General features: G+C 37.7%; 1 protein-coding gene across 10 annotated transcripts in view; it reads right to left on the minus strand.

Moving 5' to 3' along the window:
• ITSN1 (intersectin 1) overlaps window positions 1-20,124 on the minus strand; it is a 308,496-nt gene that overhangs the window by 76,003 nt on the left and 212,369 nt on the right. For 9 of the 10 annotated variants that reach the window (XM_056826047.1, XM_056826045.1, XM_056826042.1 and 6 more), the window contains 3 exons: window positions 18,042-18,163; window positions 10,266-10,383; window positions 4,977-5,168 (listed from right to left, as the gene is read on the minus strand). In XM_056826047.1, the coding sequence (XP_056682025.1) occupies window positions 4,977-5,168; window positions 10,266-10,383; window positions 18,042-18,163 (432 nt within the window). Of the gene's footprint in view, window positions 1-1,357; window positions 4,660-4,976; window positions 5,169-10,265; window positions 10,384-18,041; window positions 18,164-20,124 lie in introns of those variants that run through there. The other variant, XM_056826051.1, reaches the window with a different exon arrangement.

Genomic DNA, 20,124 nt, shown 5'->3' on the forward strand with positions numbered 1-20,124 from the left:
GTGTGTGTGTGTGTGTGTGTGTGTGTGTGTGTGTGTTATTCATAACGTACACTTCTGCCCTCTCGAACCAGGACCCAATCTTGTGATACTTATATAAAAAATTCACAGCTACGCAAATAAAGGTCTTCATTTGGATTCCTCAGTTTCTTCTTCCTCTAGAGCAGGTGAGGTTTTGTGGCATCGAAAATTGATAATCAATTGATTTATAATCAACAAATATCTCTTAAATGTACCTTATTTGCTAAGAACTGTGCTAGATGATGAGGAAACAAAGACCCCCCCCCCAAGAAATTTAGTCCCTGCCTTCAGAGAGTTTACATTCTAACGAGGGCTAAAACATCCCCATAGTGTGGGTATGTAGGGATCTTTGTTTGGGGTGAGGTTGTTTAGATTTCATTATAAGTGGATACTGCCTGGTGAGGTGCTTTCTTTATCAGTGCAGAGTAGAACTTTGTCTTCCGTTTAGTGTAACCGAGATTTGCTGGAGTCATTGAGAAGTTTAAGTAGGTCTCTTAACCAGTATGTGTCAAAGGTGGGACGGGAGCCCAGGTCTTCTTTATTCTGAGGCCAGCTTTCTATCCACTACACCATGTTGTTTTTCACATAAAATGAGCCCATTGAGGGGTGGCGGGGGGGGGGGGGGCATTAGTAGCCAGGAGATCAGGAAAGGCTTTCTCTAGGAGTCCATCTTTGAGCTGAACCTTGAAAGAAATCAGAGATTCTAAAAGGTAGCAGTGAGGGGTGGGAGTGCATTCGAGAGGTGGGAGACAGCCAGTACAAGCATAAAGATGGAGTATTTTGTGTCAAGAACAATGAGTCTGTAGAGGGCAGCTTTGGATGGATCAGAAAGGGCATGGAGGGGAGTAATGTTGAATAAGGCTGGAAAGAAAGGTATGTTGGTATCAGATTATGAAAGGCTTCACATGGCAAACAGAGGAACTTACATTTCAGCTTAGATGGAAAAGAAGTTTTATTAAAGAAAGGCAGGGACCAACTTGCCCTTGAGGACCATCCCTTTAGCCATTACGTCAAAGAACGGTTGGAGAGACAAAGAGACCAAAGAGGAGATGACTGCAAAAATCCAGTGAGAAGACCCTGAGCTAGTGACAGCCACATGAGTAAAGAGAAGAAAGAAAGAAACGAAACGAGATGGTGTGGATGGAGCATCGACAAGACGTGGCAACTGACTGGCTCTATGGAGTGAGAGTGAGAAGTTAAGGATGACACCAAGGTTAGATCCATCTATTTAAATGAAAACACATTCCCCAAACAAACCAAGACAAATTCAGTGACTTCATGACTATAGCTTTTTTTGCTTAACAAGGTCATCAAGGAAATACTTCATACACTTACATTCTTGGAATAAGAAAGACATTTAGTAATATTTTATTTATTCATTTAAAAGTAGAATGAGTTTTCTCCCTAGCTGATCAAATTTTCATGATCACGTTTTAAAAGTCTAAGAACACAATTAATAGAAGCTGTGGTAAATGGTTCCAAAGCGTAGACAATATGGACACAAATCTGGAATGGCAATAGCAAATTTAAAGCATGTGACCAAAGTGTAAAATACGCATGTGTTCGAGCCATATGGTACAAGATAGCCAAAATGTAATTTTATATCATAAAAAAAACTTTACACAGTGAAATCTCTATTTTTGATACACATGAATGCACATTAACTATATCACTCCTAACCATAAGAGGAAGGGAGAAGAGATTTGAAGGTACACATTAAAGACCCAAATTTCCAACCCATTTGAATGATGTGTCCCTTTAATTGGAGTGCTCTCGTGGGGTACTTCTGCTGCCAACACCGTAAACTCAGAAGGCATAAAATCCTCATTCTTCATTGTAGCTACTGGGCACCTTCCTAAGTAGTGAAGGTAAAAATTTATTCTTGGGGGGAAAATATTTAAAAGGCAATTGTCCACTCTGCTCCTTCATGCAAGTATGATAGCATGGGGTTTCAGGATTTATGAGAAGCAACGAGGCTTGCTGGAGAAGTTTCTCCCCTCTAGAAGTTGGCAATGGGCGCACAAGAGCCTATGGGAGGGGAAGCTAGGAGGGCAGTCCTGAAGACCTCTGTTCAAAATCTGGCCTCAGGTATTTCCTAGCACTGTGACTGTGGACAAGTCACTTAACCTCTATTGCCTAGCGCCTTTGCTAACCTTGTCTTAGAATCCATACTAAGACAGAGGGTAAGAATTGAACATTTTTTTCTTAAGCGCCTATGGGAGTTATTGATGATTCAGTCAACTAGCAGGAGAGAAACCATCAAGTAGCAATACAGATTTCCCACTGGTTCTACGAGCACAGAAGACCTTAGTTTGATTACAGGCACCTCTGTAAACCCGGACAAATCATTCAACCTCCCTGGACCTCAGTTTCTATCATCTACAAAATGAAGATAACTTAAACTACCCACCTTGTGGAATTATTGTGGGGCAAGCACAATAATATGCTTAAAAAGCTAAGTAAGTATGAACTATTCTCACTCATTTTTGTATCCTCCACAGCCTGTGATAAATGTGAATACATGTTACAAGTCAAGCAATCAAGGCACATGTCCAGAGCTATATTGCTATCGTTGGAGTAGACATATTCTTGGGGCCACCATTCCAGGAAGATACAGTGTTGACATGGGCTCAGTTGCCTAAATGGTAACTTAAATGTGCTTAGCAACAGTAGTCTGCGTAACAGATGTGGAACGAGGATGAAGTCATGTTGGCTGGTGGGAACATTATTTCACAGTCAAGATACAGAGTAAAGCCCCCCGGCTGCTTGTAACATGGATTTAAATTGGCTACTGGTCACATCCCAGCCCCAAACAGCACGGGTATGATACAGCATATGGCACTGCCAGTTAGGTCAGATGTTCTCATCCTTGAGAACCATTACAAAGGGTCTGACTCTCCTTTTGTACACAAAGCAATGCCCAGAGAAGTGGATTGGAATATGACTTGGAGATGAAGCTGCGAGATGTCACTCGAGAATCGGATTAAGTCTGGGTTTCAAACTGAGGCAATAATCATGAGTAACCAGGAAACGGGCCATGTGTTTGCACCATTAGTTGGTTTACCATTCTTTCCCCAGTGGTAGATTTCAACAGCAAAAACACAAAACCATGTGGATCTAACCTTTATATGAAGAATTTAATTATCTACACATGAAGTTAATTGTTACGCCCGTATTACAGTTGTTAAAGCTGCAGATTGTATACGGTTATATATTTGACATTCATATCCATCAAAATAGTGAGGTGCAGATCATTGAGTAGGGGCATCCTTCATTATCTGCACCACAAATGGAAAAGGAACCTTGAACACTGTCAGCATAGAATTTCAGAAGAAAAGGAGACATAAAAACAGAAGATAACGAAATATTAAAAGGCATTAGTAGAACCCATATATTGTGCTTGAGACACTTTTTTTTTTCCCTTTCTGTGCTGACAGCACCAGGCATTTTAATAGGAGCTTCAGACTAATGTTTAAAAGACAAACATGCTTTGGCTAGAGTACATCTACTACAGAAAATGGATTGTAAGTTCCATTAATACTAATCTATATAAATTCCACAGTCTAGTTAAAAAATGTAAACACTGGAAATTAATTGCAGGGATATTTCTATACATTCTTTCTTGTCAAGATAATCACTTGTTCAAAAGATGTCATTCCATCGTCATAGAAAAGTAATTGTCATAAAACTTCATGTAACAGCGACTAAAAAGAGATCAGGGATGTTAACGATAAGAGCCACCTGGATGTGGTTGACTGATTTGTCATAAGAAAATGTCCACCACCTTCCTCCCACCCCAGGGAACAAAAGAAACCCAAAGGAGATCAATCTGAGACAAAAGCAAACCAGAGATGCTTCCTCGTGGAGCTACAGGGTAACTGTGCAAAATAAAATTACGGTAACCCGATTACAGCATCATACAAGGGTACTATCTGTTGCCATGGAAGGAAATTGATTCCATCTGTACAGGATGTCGAACGTACTTAACAAGGTATACCTGATAACATACAACAACTAGCACAAAATTCCTTATTTCTGTTTTAACTGGTCACATTCTTAATTTCCTTAAAATTCCATCTAACACCTGTACCTTTGTAATAGGAAACCAAACCAAACAAAAGACATTTTGATCAGTAACACTGGACAAGATGAAAAAAAAAGTCTCAGATTTATGGATATTTGGAACATTTTTAATAGCACATGCAGCATTCCTTGATAGTGGGTCTTTTTGCAAAACCAAAATAGTAAAGAAGTAGATTATTTTTTTTTCTATGAAAAGGCTAAAATATACATTTAAAAAATAATTTGAAAACTATTGAAAACACCTGTGCAAAGGTGGGGACAAAATCAGTTCCAGTAACTACGAAAGCCACAAAAGGACCCACTATCCTGTGTATTTTTGTAATTTTTTGCTTCTATATCTGTAAATAATAACTCAAACATTGCGATCACATGCAACTAATGTAAAATGAGGTAAACTGCTCTGCAGTGTGTTCTTCTACTCAGAAGGCAGTAGATGATCATGCTGGAAGTCACATGATCAAGGCTGCATCTCCCATCATCCCTCTGGGCAGTGATATGGGATAGTGGGTCTCTTTGAGGACTTTCAAGCCTGAGTGGGGGATGGACAACATATGATTCCTAGAAAAAGGAGGAAAACAACACATAAGCAAAACAAAACAATGAGCAAAATTCAAGCTAGGAAAATGAATCAGGCATGTAAACAGCATGGTGCTGAAATGATTAAAAAAAAAGGTAACATGCTACAAAGGGGGATGGAACTAAAAAAAAAATCCCACAAAATAAGGTTTTGCATTATGGAAGGTCTTCAAAGAGACTTTTGCAAATACAGCAATGATTCTAGCTTTGAGTTCTGCAAATTATAGCAGAATCATAGCAATGCTGCATGTTTTACTGTTGAGATATCACAGAGCAATGGAGCCAATAAAATTACTTACATTGCTGGCTTGGATCCATGTCTGTTGTCATTTTCACATAATTGGATGGGAAGAGCCCCACTTGTCCATTGACTTCTCCTTTCCACCAATCAGGATCTTCCTTATTAAGAACATTGATGATCTGGCCTTTGTTGAATGCCAGCTCATCATCATTCTGGGCAGTGTAATCGTACATACCAATCACTTGGCACACTGTAAGATAAATGGAGAGGCTTAGGGGGCAATACTGATCCTGGAGGTAAGAGTTGGAGGAGAACCTAAATATCCAACCAATACAACCTCTTTATTTTACAGAGAAGGAAACTAAGGCCCAAAGAGGCGAAGGGTTTGTCCAGATTCTAATCCAGGATCTTCTGCCTACAACTCCTTAAACAAGTGCCTCCTGTGTGCCAGGCACAGAGATAATTCCAGGGCATGAAAAGAAAGGCGTGAAACAGCCCCTGCTTGCAAGGAGGACACAATCCAATGGGAAGAGGCAATACACAAACAATTATGTACAAAGATAAATTCAAGCTAGGAAAGTGAATCAAGCATATAAACAGCCTGGAACCAAAACATTGGTTTTTCTTTTTTTTAAGTAACCAAGCATGCTACAAAGAACTAAAGAGAAAATTTCATAAAAATAAGGGTTTACATTATCTTCAAAGAGACTTTTGCAAATGTAACAATGTAGCTTAGAATTTCTTCAAACTATGTCATGCCATCTTTTAAAAAATGTATTCATTTATTTTTTTAAACTTGTTTTAGAATCAATACCAAGTAGCAGTTCCAAGGCAGAAGAAAGGTTAGGGTTAGGCATTTGGGGTTCAGTGACTCAGCCAGGGTCACACAGCTAGTATGATTTGAACCTGGGATCTCCTATCTCCAAGCCACTTCACTGCCCCATCTATCATGCCATTTTACTATTAATAAATAATATTAATAAATATTTACTAAATAATATTAATAAAGAATTTCAGGCTGAGATCACTACGTCATCTTATCTTGGAGAGAAGATATCCTGAAGGGAACTCTTGAGTGAGAGAGCGGAATGGTAGGTAACATTATGATTCTAGGGGCTGTGGTTCCAAAGTTGTGAAGTCAGCAGTGGCCACTGATGGTTAGAAATTACTCTGGCTGTAAGTTTTTGTTGTTGAATGACACACACACACACACACACACACACACACACACAATCAAAGGACTAAGAGAAGGAAACTGAGGAAGCTTGTGGATATTTTTACAAGGGCTGCTCTATGATCAAGGCACAGAAGTCAGATCATAGAGGAGCCCTCGTAAAAAGATCTTCAGTGAAATAAAGGACTTTGAATCCTAATTTCATATACGATAGCCAGAAAAATCACACCAGACACAAGTCAACTCGAGTAATTCTTTGTTCAAGCAACTGACACATAACTGCAGTTATAACCTAAATTGTTTATTAATAAGATAAAATAGATTTGGACAGAGTTTTTGTTATAATTTTAAAGATAACGTCCAAATCACACCATTTCCCCAATTTACAATGAAATGCTGATTCCCATTTTAAGAAGATTCACTTTAGGTGACTTTTCCTAGTAGCAGTTAGTTTTAGAAAAGAAAAACCTCTATATTTTAGAGGAACTTTCATAATTGTATTTTTTGTATTATGTTTATGTTTTTATTTTATAGATTTCCCCTCCATAGTCCAAACAAATGTTTTATTCAATTTTCTTCTAATTTTTAAATTTTTTAAAATCAGATCATCAATGTAGTTTATTGTGGGACATTGTAGAACAAATGGACCAAAACCCAATTTTGGGCTGAATGGAAGTGGTTAATGAACAATGATTTCATTCCCTAGTCGTCCTCAAGGGAGACCGTATCAGACACTTATTTTGTGTATACATTGCATACGAATTCTGCTATACTGATCTAGTTCTATAATCTTTTTCTGCTACTAGACGATTATTATACAATTATTGTTTTACAGAGGATGTGGGGGGGACTTGGTAGTGCTAGTTCCCACTTACCAGATAAAGCGGAGTCTAATAAAACATAAGAACCCTCAAAGCACTGCATTGCCTAAATCTTTCCGCAGTTTTCTTTTTCATCGTTATATTTGATATTTCACCTCCTGTTTCCTTAGTCTGTATACTTCTTTGTCTTTGTGGAGATATTTTTGCTAATTTTTCCCTCACAGTTCCCAAGAAAAAATTTTTCATAGGAGTATAATTTAGGAGTGGAAAGGAATTTAGTAGCCATGTAGTCTCATCCTTTCATTTTATAGATAAGGAAAAAGAGGTCCCTTCTAGGGGAGGGAGAGAATAAGTAACTGTTGTATGCTGAGGACTTTTCTAAGTATTTTTACAAATATCACATCTGATACTCACAAGAATTGTATGAGGGAGGTGCTATTATTCTCATTTTACAGCTTAGTAAACTGAGTCAACTAGAAATTAAGCAACTTGTCCAGGATCACAGAGCTAGTAAGTATTTGTGGCCTGAATTGAAACTCAAGTTTTCTTGACTCCAGTTCTGGCTCTCAATCCACTGTACATAAGAGCTGCCTCATAGAATTAAAATGATATGTCCAAGGTTATACAAATGGTAGAAAACAGATTTGAACCCAGGTCCTTTTATCCTAAATCCTAATTTAGTAAAGTCTTGCTTTACTAAATTTGTGGAGCTATCAGAAATCCCGAGACTGCCACATTGGAGGTCTGTCTTTTCCATCTACAGTCTATGTTTTTTCAAATAATTTTGATAATTCAGTCTTTTTTTTTAACCTACATTTCTAACCAGGCATGTAATATTTTCCAGCACAGCAGTCTGCTATCAGTAGCTTCATTAGATTTTTAGAAATTCTTTTTTTGTTTTTTCTACATCATATTCTCTGTATAAGAGGAAGCACGATATAGAGAGTTTGCCTCAAAGCCAGGAGGTTCCGAGTTCAAGTTCCTCCTCTAACACAAAAAGATTGTATGATCCTGGACAAGTCACCAGACCTCTCAGTGCTCTGGGCCAGTGGTATCCATCTCAAATAGGAACAGATCTCTGTGGGCCTAAGATGGACTTAGAAAACCACAAACTGCTATATATGGGCATATTGTATTTACTTAATTATTAAACATTTCCCAATTGCATCTTTTAAAAAAACTACACCTATCTTAGAATGAATACTGTGCATTGGTTCTAAAGCAGAAGAGTGATAAGAGTTAGACAATGGGGGTTAAATGACTTGCCCAGGATCACACAGCTAGAAAGGGTCTGAGGCCAAATTTGAACCCAGGACCTCCCATCTCTGAGCCTGGCTCTTAATTCACTGAGTCACTCAAGCTACTCTTCCAATTCTTAATCTGTTTCTGGCTTTATCTGGAAATTTTGTGGGCTACTTGGATGCTGAGTTTGAAAAATTTGTTTTAGGCAATTCTTTAAGATTAATTTTTTTTCATTGTTTCTGTCTAATTACTTTTTTTTAGCATTTCCTTAATTCCAGCTTGATTTCCTCCCATGATTTGTTTCCTTCCTTTAAGTCCTTTTATTTCATTTTGTGAAAAGTTTTTCCATCTGTCAATTTTTGATTAATTTCTTCGAATGTGTGGTTGATATTTGAGAGAATCTCTCAGAATATCCCACATGGTTTCTTTTTTTTTCTGTGACTTCTGCTAATTTCCAGCTGCTCTGAGTATTTTTAGATTTATATATATATACACATATATATGTTACATATGTATATACATGCATATAGTTATCATTTTTCATTTTTGTAGCGAGTTAAATTGCTCTGATATTTATTATTTTTATTACGTTTATTACTGTTATCATTGGATAACATCTCATCTTTTTAAATGAAATTCAGACATAAACAGTTTTAGGACAAATCTTTTTCCTGCTATTATTCTTATATTGACTGTGTTCGTTAAGCACCTACTATGGACAGCTTGGTGTTGCAGTGGATAAGAATGCCAGGTCTGAAATCGGGAAGACTCATCTTCGAGAGTTCAAATCTGGCCTCAGATACAAACTCACTGTATGACTCTGGGCGAGGCATTTAACCCTGTTTACCTCAGTTTCCTCATCTGTAAAATGAACTGGAGAAGGAAATGGCAAACCACTCTAGTATCCTTGCCAAGAAAGCCCCAAATGGGGTCATGAAGAGTCAGACGCTACTTAAATGATTGAACAACATTGTGGGAAGCTTTTTATATCCCACAGAGGATATAAAAAAGAAAAGCAAAGACAGTCCTGTTCTCACGGAGTTCATAGCATATAATAGAGGAGACAACGTGCAAACAGGCAACACACAGGTTAAATTAGAGATAATCACCTGAAGGAAGGCACTAGCATTAAGGCATTCTAAAAACTATTTCTGTGGGGGCAGCTAGGTGGCTCAGTGGACTGAGAGCCACGTCTAGGGCTGGTGGATCCAATACATAGTATTCATTCTATGATGGAAAGTAAGGATTTAATTTATTAAAAAAAAAACCAAAAAACGAATACATACAGATCAAATAAATCCCCAAATAGTCTAGTATAAACCCATCATCTACGGGCTCCTAGAAACCATCCTCAGAATAATGTCTATAGCAAATCAGACAACAGGAATGGCAGACATACAACTCATCCTGGTCTGCATGACTGTGATGGCTTCTTTGAGCTCTCTACATAGTGAAAGCTTTTCGTTTTATACAGCTTAAAGGCTATGAGTAATTGGAATCAAGACATCAACTTAGAATGGTATTCTTCAGTTTGGGGGATCTCTGCTATATCCAGAGACACGTGGACAACATTTTGGGAGCTTTGATGATCGTCTGGTTCCAGTACCAAAAAAAAAAAATTATTTCAATTTTGTGTCTGTGTGTGTGAAATTTCAATTTATTTGTTTTCTCTTTGTTCTTTTTGCTTGTTTGTTTAGTTTATTTTTATTTTGTCTTTGTTGCTTTTTATGGGATGTTTAAAATAAAAAACCTGATTCCCTTCTCGCTTTTCAGGCTGTTATTGTGGATCATCTTCTCCTGAGATGTTACCTCTTGCTCCTTACTACACCTTCCCCTATATGCCTTCCCCACCACAATTTAAGTATTTGGAGGAAAATCAATAACAAACATTGCTTTTACTGTAAAAAGTATGCATAATGCTTTCTGGGACACTATTCTAACAAAGGCACTATTGTCCTCTTCAGGGCAAAACTTCTCAGGTCCTCTAGCAGTGAAAAATGCTGAGAGAATACTTGGATAGAGAAAGAGAAAACGTTGACTATGGAGACTCCAAACTGACAAATCAACTTCAAGATAGAACTATTTTTCAAATAAAGCATCTCGTACTTACCTGCAGGTAGTGCTATTGACTTCGGTGGCTCCGTTGGAGTGACTTTGCTGGTGCCAGGACTTAAAAGTTTTACATAATTAGCTGGGAACCAGCCTATCTGACGCTTTTTCCCACGAGCCTAAGAAAAAGATAAACACGTTAAAAAGTTTCGGATATGGAATAACCTATCATCACCTTTACTATTTGGGGGCAGGGTCTAAGTTAGAACCTCGTGGTTGTTTTCTTTGAACTCTTCTTAATTTTAGTGATTTGAAGCAGTCTTTCATGTGATTCAAGTACAAAGTAGCCAATCTTGACATGATTTGAAGTAATTACAAGGATAATTTCCATTTTGATTTCAGAAACTTATTGGGATGGCTAAAGATGAGAGCTAAAGCCTTTTCTCAAATTAGTGTGCTACATGTTTTTGTCCTTCTTTTACATTCCTAGTGCTTACCACAGTGCATGGTATATAATAAACACTTAATAAAAGCGTGTTTGTTGATTGACTGTTTATTCTAGAAAGAGTGCTAAACCTGGTATCAGAAGACTTGGGTTTGAAATACCATCTTGCCTCTTGTGAGCTAAATAACCTTTATTTGGTTTTAAAATCTTACTTTTAAAGTCTTAGAATTGAAACTAAATATCAATTCTAAAGCAGAAGAGAAGGACTAGAAAATTGGGGATAAGTGACTTGCCTAGGGTCATACAACAAGAAAGTGTCTGATGTCAGATTTGAACCCAGAACCTCCCATCTCCAGACCTGGCACTCTATCCATCGAGTTACCTAGCTGTCCTTTTAGCTATATATCCTTGGATAAAGCACCTGAACAACTGAGTTTCAGTTACTAAAAGTATAAAATGGGAATAATATCATTTGTACTACCTACCTTGCCAAGTTGTAAGGAAAATGCTTTGTAAATCTTTAAATGTGTTATTATATTATATATTATACACTGCGATTATCATTGGCATTTTGGTCAGTTGGCTCTTTGTTTCAGGTAATTCACTGACTATTCCCTTGGAATTCATCCCATGAGTATAAAGGCAAACTTCAAGAATCTCATGATTGGACAGAAAGATTTGCTCCATGTACAACATGTCATGCTTAGAATCCTTTTTTTTTAAGGGGACTGTGATTTCACTAATGTGGAGACTTCCTGATGAGGGAATCACCCCAATCAAAGCAAACTAGCAATTTCTCTGGAATATACAATCCTAAAGAACTTCTTGGAGGCAATTTAACACTAGCCATAATAGTCTTTAAGCAGAAGCAACATGGTGCACTGGGCAGTATATTGTATATTGATGAGAAATTGCTGGTCTGCTTTGATTAAGGAAAGTTCCTCAGCAGGAGGACTCAACATCAATAAAATAATAAGCCCGTTAAAAAAATATTCTAAGCATGACATGTTGTATATATGACAAATTTGTCTGTACATAAGCATCTCTCTGGGAGTCTTGTAGGCTGAACTTGTACTCATGGGATGGGACCCAAGTTCCCTCATTTTCTAGGGGGAAACGTATGGGACTATATTTTTAATAATCATGAGCTCCCATGAGTGTGCCTCCCTTTAATAATCAGCCGGTGGACAACTACCTTTTGGAAAAGGCATTTACTAAGATGAAATGGTTAAGAGGACTACTCTTTATGAAACAGTATTTACAACTAGCATTTGCTATTTATGAAATAGTAAGAGCACCATAAAACATCCCCCTTGTAAATTTGGGATAGATAAAACTCCCCGACAAATATGTATGACACTTATGGCAAGAGTGGGCTCAAGCTTAAGATATAAAGACAGTGAAATATGTCGGATATAGGTGGATAAAGACTACATAGCATTCCTAGTACTTGGGTCAGTACTTTCACTCTGTACAGGGTTTTTAAACTAGGCTCCTCCATATTCTGACTCTCTACTGCCAAGAGTCATGCTCTTTGAAGCTGCCTTCTCCTTCTGGTGACTATCTCTTTGTCTTGTTTTACTGCCTGGAACATACATCTCTTCTACTCCCCCACTGAAAGCAGTATCTCCTACTAGCCTAGTATATCATCTTCAAAGCAATGTGGCCAGTGGGAGAAGGGTAGAAGAATTCCTTTCCTCCTGGAGCAGTCTTGGGACTCTCCTACTAAAATTTATCCAGGGCTCAGCTAGTTAAATCCCCTGAAAGTGTGGCCATTTCATTTTCTCTCAACAAACCATTCTCCTCTTGCGCCAATCTGAGAGGCACGTACTCTTTATCTGTGAATATTAAAACATATAGATGGCATTTTTTAAGTTAAACAACTTATTAACATTTCTTGCTTACATTCTGGATTTCCTAGGTCTACGTTAACTGGAGTAACAAAGGGAACTTTGTCCCCTTAATAAAAGTAATGCACTCTATTGGTATATTTGAACACGCCTAATATAATCTTCTAAATTTAATTTAAAATTCTTTAGGTCTAAAGAAATTCCATTGTTTACATTCCTATTTGTCCAATGCCATCCTTTCTTTCTTGAAATTTAACTCAATTCCACAAGAATTTACTGAGCACGTATTATGTGCCTAGCACTATACTAGACACGATGGCCAATAAAAATAGGATAAATGACATGCTACCTATTTAAATTAAAGCTGCCAACATAGCAGAAGGATCATATGGCGAGTGACAAGGTGTCCTCAGCCCTCCTTGATATTGTCACAGCTAACAACTCGTTTTTGGTAGCATCAGTAAGAGAAGGAAGATCCTGTCATTTCTCTACCTCTTTCCATCCAATATAGCTACGATGCCCTAACGAGTCAACACATGTATTCGGGGAATGGGAGACAACATTTTGCTAGAAAAGGGAATTGTTTCTTCTTGCACAAATACTGTAGCCCCAGTAAGTCACACAGACTCATCGTGTTCAACACCAAGTGCTACTCTTCCAAACTGACTTATTTGTTGGCAGACCTCTAAGAGGAAGTTGTACCACATTTCAAGGTAGAAGTGAGATCATATTGTCTGGCAATAATTATGAGCATAAACTCCCCAGTATTGGGCAGATTTATCCTTCTGATGGTTCAGAAAAGTGACTTACACCTGGTTTTGAATAGAGTGTGTGTGTGGATGTGAGAGACAGAGACAGGAAGATAGAGAGGCAAAGACAGAAAGACAGAGAGATTTCTAGGGATAAAAGGGAATGGAGAATACCTGGCCTTTAGAAAAAAAAAAGCATGATTGAAGTATTTAGAATAATTAGCAGAAGTCCTTAAAAAGGAATAATGGTGAGTTTTTAAACCAGAATTGCTTGCATTGTAGATTGAATTTAGTGATTGGTTTTGTAGAAATATGAATGCAGAGTGGCTGAAATTTGAACAATCTTTATAATTTATATATCTAGAACTCATTTATGGGTGGTTGAAATAACCCATTTGTTGATTTAATAATTCTAAGTTTTTCTATCAGTATATTCTCATGCACCATACATATATTTTCATCTCACTTGTGATTTTCCTGGTATAAGGAATTCTTAATAAGGAACCTGCTTAAACAAAATAAATTCACACCTATTCTGTATTTATTACCTTGAGAGTTTCTTGGGACCCTGAGAGGTTAAATGGCTGTCCAGAGGCTTCACTTGAAACCAGGTCTTCATGGTTACCAGGCTAGCTCTCTATACCACATTTATTTATTTTTTTAAACCCTTACCTTCCATCCTAGACTCAATACTGTATATTGGCTTCAAGGCAAAAGAGCCTTCTGGTAAGGGTTAGACAATGGGGGCTAAGTGACTTGCCCAGGGTCACAGCTAGGAAGTGTCAGAGGCCAGGTTTGAACCCAGGACCTCCCCCTCTCGAGTCCTGGCTCTCAATCTACTAAGCCACATACCTGCCCCCATATAGATTCTTATTTCCTTAATTTTTTGCTGATCATTTATTCAACTGATATTTTGTTTATTATGGCATTATAATGATTACGTGGAATCATGGATTATAAATAAGATGTGAGAGTAGATATTTGGGAAGAGAGGAAAAGAAATGGAAGTTGAGGAGAGGCGGTAAAGCTCAATAGATACAAAGGGTAGATTGTCTCCTAAGAAATACAGCTAAAAATTAACTGGACACTTACAAATATTGATGTAGCAACATGATCATTTAACCACTGCATAACATGTGTACAGATAGTTTGATATGTCTTGTCATCTACACACATAAACAATGGGACCTCGTATATAAGGTAGAATCTACTAGGACAAGAGTTGCTTCTTACTATTTGAATGTGATTTTCTTTTTATTTGGGGGATTACAAACTAGATTAGATGCCTGATAAGTAGCCAGTGCAAGCAGATCAAACCGACGTTAGAAAGTATTACTGATAAAAAGAAGGATTTTATTTCTGATATGGTAAACATGCTGGGACATCATTATCCCACCAAGGAAGGAGAAATGTGAGCGGGCTACTTACTGAAATGTTAATGAAAGACATACTGAAGCCATAATAATGGTCCTTTATAACATGTCTGTTCAGGTCTAAATATTGAATCAGTGCTATGCCAATACAGAGAAGCAAAGAAGAAAGGATTAGAGGACCAGACCTATAAATGTGGTAGTGACAGGATTTTTCTGACAATTTTGAAAACAAACTTTACTCATGATCAAAAGAAATTAGACTCAATAAAACAATGCTAGGTTAGTTTGTAATTCGTAGACCTGACAGAATGCAATCAATGGCACCATAAAATTGCCCATATTTTACTTTTCCATAGAAAAATTCCTCTGATCCTTTAATAAAACTCCCATTTGCTCTCTAGCAAACTTTGTGGGTAGTTCTATAGTTTGTTTATGGAAAAAAAAACAATCTGCAAGTCTAGAGTGAAATTGGAAAAGGTAATCTAGAAGAAAAGGATATTTCTAAAATATCCGTATCATGGGAATCCTTGGTTGCAAGAAGTAGAGAACAGAGGTGTGCTGAAGCCAACTTCAACTGACTTTGTTGTTAAAATTTCAGTGTGACCATTTACACCTTGGAAATTGGTAAATGCTACAAATCAGGTTCTGGTTTATGGTGTGTTGACTACACAGACTTTAAAGAAAATGATGGAGAAAATGTTAATAATGCAGTCTAAATTTAAAACGTGTCTAGCCAGGTGTTAAACATTGGAACACCCTTGAAAACAGAAGAAATGTGTCCCTAACAATAACTCTATAATTCTTAAAATAACAAAACATTTCTTAATCATCTTTCTGTTTTCCCCCTCTCCTTTCTCATCTCCCTTATTACCAGAACTTTTGTGTATAACTCCTCAGGCTAGAGTTAGGATAGTCTTTCTTTCAGTGTATCATACTAGCTCCATTGGGATTAGTCATCTCTCGACGATGACACACAATTCTTGGTAGCACTAGGATTAGCTATCAAAGGTATAAATGGGATAATGAGCCACTTTTGGCTTGAATAACAGGGTCACGATGACTGACTTATCCCAATTGTCCCCTAAATGCTAGCAAAAGAAAGGAGAGTCATATATTGTTAAGCTACAGATTTTTAAAGCACTATTTTTAGCATTTATTATATTTTCAATCATTCTTGATTAGTCTAGTTGCTGATGCCTCCCCCTATAAAATTTTACCTTGATCATATTTTTAAAATGCTTAGCTACATATATATGTTTTCTCCTTGTTCAAATGTTAGGTCTTTGGGGGCAAGAATGATTTATTCTTTTTTTTAAAACCCTTACCTTTCACCTTAGAATCAATACTATATATTGGTTCCAGGGCAGAAGAGCATTAATGGCTAGGCAGTGGGGGCTAAGTGACTTACCCAGAGTCACACAGCTAGGTGTCTGAGACCAGATTTGAACCCAGGACCTCCCATCTCTAGGTCTGGCTCTCTATACATTAAGCCAACCAGCTGCTCCCAGAACTGTTTATTCTTGTCATTGTGTCCCTAGCAGCTAGCACAACTCTTGGAGCATGCATGCTTAAAGAAATCTTTGTTGACTGATAAAGTGACTACTGGAGCCAGGACCTAGATAGAAGACATGAAGGGAATGGATGGCAGAAAACCTCAGTAGATTATTGATTTAGAAATGGACTCAAAAGGCCTAACTTCTAAATTTATTCCATAAGCACTGGTGTGAGAGGCCCATTCCATTTGTCCTAGGTTGCCAATACCACCCCCTTCAACCCTCCCCCAGTCCCAATAATTCCCAGGGATAAGATGTGTTTAAGATGTATTTTGCTTCTTTGCTTATTTCTGTTTCCTAGATATCAGCCTCCCTCAGCTCCTGCCTCCTTCTGCTCAGAGAGAGGGCACTTTGGACCAGGACTTGCTTTCTCCAAGGATATTCCACAAGGCCACACTCAATATTACAATATGAGCCAATGATGAAGTCCCAGTAAGGATCATGAGTTGACTACAAGTACTTTTCCAGACAGCCCTCTTTTAGAGTATAAAAATTTCTCCCTAAGAGAGAGATTCTGAATCCCTCAGAGCTTCATTACACATTGCCACCGACGGGCTCTACCAGGTCTTCAGAAATCAGAAATCACAGGTCTGGGGTGATCCAAGAATGTGCAGATCGATAGTTTGGGAACTCCTGGAGGGAATGCTGGTTGAAACCTGGGCTGTATTCCTTATTTTGTTCTCTATCCCGAAGTCTCTCTCACTCATGAAAGCAATTTCCCCTATTGTGCGACTAGAATTTTAGCACTAATCAAATAAGATTGGAACTTGAACCAACTGATCTTCCTCCAAATCACTTGCATGATATTTGTACCTCTCTTTCACGCTTTGATACACTTTGATATGTATTAAAATTATTTATATACAGGTCTTATTTTACCTTTTTAGACTGGACACCCATAAGGGTAGGGACTTTGTCTCATTCATCTTTTATATTTTGATCAGTACTTAGCATAGTGCCTTATGTGTAGTAAGTACTGAATAAATAGGTGTGGAATTGAATTTGTCTTTTTGTTTTGGGAAGTGACATACTGAAAAAAGGGATGGAGGATCTACATCAAGAGAAAGAACCGTGGGAGTAGAAATACAGAAGGAAAACATGATTTTTCACTTGTTTATATGGGTATAGGATTTGAGGGTTTGGTTTTTAAAAGATGATTACAAAAATAATTAATATGGAAATAGGTATTGAGTGATAATGCATGTATGACCTAGTGCAATTGCTTGTCAGCTCTGGAAGTGGAGGAGGGAAAGAACACAAACCATGCAGCCATGGAAAAAAAACTTAAAAATAAATAAATAAATGTTTTCTATGTTTATAAAAAAAGAGAGATGAAGGAGGCAGGTAGGTGGCTCAATGGACTGGGAGCCAGGACTAGAGACAGGAGGTCCTAAGTTCAAATCTGACCTTGGATACTTCCTTTCTCCCTACCTACTTCATTCCCTTTCTTTCTTCTTTCTTTCCTTCCTCTTTCCCTTCCTTCCTTCCTCCCTCCCTCCCCCTCTCTATTTTTCTTTCTTCTTTCATTCCTCCATCCTGCCTTACCTTCCTTCCTTTCTTCCTTCCTTTCCCCATACCTTCTGTCTTAGAATCAGTTTTAAGACAGAAGAGCTAGCCAATCAGGTTAAGTGACTTGCCCCTGGATCACATAGTTAGGAAGTACCTGCGGCCAAGTCCTAAATCTTTCTGGATTGGGAGGGAAGAAACAGACTACAGAGTAATTTTGACCTATAAATGAGCTCAAAAGCTCTGTCTTTAAAATGTGCGGACATTTGGGGGCGAACATATACTCAACTGGGTTCTCTCTTTAGAAGTTTTTGTGTTAGAATTAGCAAATGATGTTTAACAAAACTATATAGGAACTAACTTGAAGTTCTCCTTCCCACCATCCTCCTGGATTCTTCTTCCGGATCAAAATGAGTTGTCCAGGTGCCAAGGTAAGCTGTTCAGGTCCAGTAGCAGTATAAGATGCAATAACCTGGGCAATTTCTGAAAATCAAAATAAAAATTTGTGAAAATAGTAGTCTTTAAGGAGGGAATCCAACAAGAAAGAGCTATCAGTTAGGCTCACAGGAGCAAGTTAAGCATCATCTTTGGCTTGTCCACAGTTGGCAAAAAAACCTAATTTATAAGGTTAGTTTAATGTCAAGATCCCTGGTCATGATTCCTTCATGTTTATGTGGTAGAGAGAATCACAATTCCTAAAGTCCTGTCCTAGGAACTCCATATGATTCAGATAAAAAGATACAGTCGAGGAAGAGAGAGAAATTATATTGTTCTTGCAAATCAACTTGATTTCTAAAAGCTGGTTTAAAAATCTAAAATGTCAGGATCTGTTGCTACTACCTTCATGAGCCTTTTCTTCTTGGAAAACATTTTGCCACTAATCAACTTGTAGTTGGTGAAGGTATAAACAGTCCGTTTTTTCAGGTGGACAGAATGCAAAAGTTAGAAAAGGCATTTGATGTGCATCGTCAACTTAGCATACACATACCAAAAGAAAATAATTTTATTCTGCTCCTGAATGTTAAAATCTCCCAGGAAAAATTCCAGCAGCATTTCAGAACAGTTCTCAAAATCAGTCTCTAATAACATTGTAGGTTCAGAGAACAAAAACAACAAAATTCTCCTTTCAGTGAACTCTGGCACATCTATAGTGATTCTCTGTGCCTCCAGAAGCAATACATAACAAACTCGTCTATTCCCCTAATGCCGTTGGATGGAATTCTGCCAGAAAAATGGCCCCAGTTAAGCCAAGGAGGAATTAGCACACCTTCCATTGCTTGCCATTTTACATTCATGGGGTAAGCTGCCCCATGGGAATGCTCGTACCACTGTAGAAATGAAAAAAGGCATAGATGGTTCTGCTTGGTACTCAGAGAATAAGCTATAATGGGTCTCAAAAGTTCTCACCAAAAAGCTAATGAAAGCGTCTAGATTAGAAGAATTTTTCAGGATGGACAAACTCCAAAGCGGTGACCTATTTGGCTTCCAGGGTTCTCTTTCTTAAATGAAGCTGGCACATGCAGGAAGCCGCTTTGCTTCCCTCTTTGTTTTCTCAAGATGTAGACAAGCTACATGCAGCTCACTAACCCAAGGAGGGTTTCAGTGAAAGTTTAAACTCATCTGGGCATCAAACATAAAAGCACTTAAGACACTCTAGAATCATTCAATTATTCTCAGGAGGACTGAACTCTCAGATAAAGTTTATTTGCTGTCAATACCCTGGGTTAAATTTCTGGAGCCCAAATGAAAACCCATGGCAACTGGTGATCTATTTTCCTTTGCTGTGTAACCACAGGTCTCAGAGGAAATACTCTCTCTCCCAGCAACGAATCATCTATCTTACAACAGTTGCTCCATGGAACATCCAAATCTGTCAGGTAAGATAAATACGTGCATGGCAACAACCCCTTAACTCCGATGGTGTATTTATTCTCTCTTGAGTTATTTGTCACATTTTTACTTCCAAAAGTATAATCTCACACTAACTAAAAACCGTATGAAGACAGAGACATTACTGTCATTTGGGATGTTGGATGGATATGAGATAAATCAGCTGATGCTTTTGAAATGAACCTGCTTTTGCTTAAAACCCGTCCTAATGAAAGTTATGCCACACTATTGTCCTCTGTTGTATGTATTAGCTATTGGGTTGCTGAATCAAATTTATAATATATTCCCACAAAATGTGTGTGATACGGTGATTGGTCAACCATAAGCAATCTGGTAGCCCACATAAAATGCTTTTAATCATTCTCAAGCTACACATTTCCTTAGTATCAAAAAAAAAAATCTAAATTTGTCCATTCTCTTTTATATCTACTTCCTTTTTATATTTTTCCTTTTCATAGGGGTACTTTACGGCATAATATCAATATTTCTTAACCATATAAACAATTCTTATAAATCCTAGAAAACAGAGATGGACAAACAGGAAAAAACTGTTC

The sequence above is a fragment of the Monodelphis domestica genome, chromosome 4, assembly GCF_027887165.1.
Source record: "Monodelphis domestica isolate mMonDom1 chromosome 4, mMonDom1.pri, whole genome shotgun sequence".
NCBI classification, from domain to species: domain Eukaryota; kingdom Metazoa; phylum Chordata; class Mammalia; order Didelphimorphia; family Didelphidae; genus Monodelphis; species Monodelphis domestica.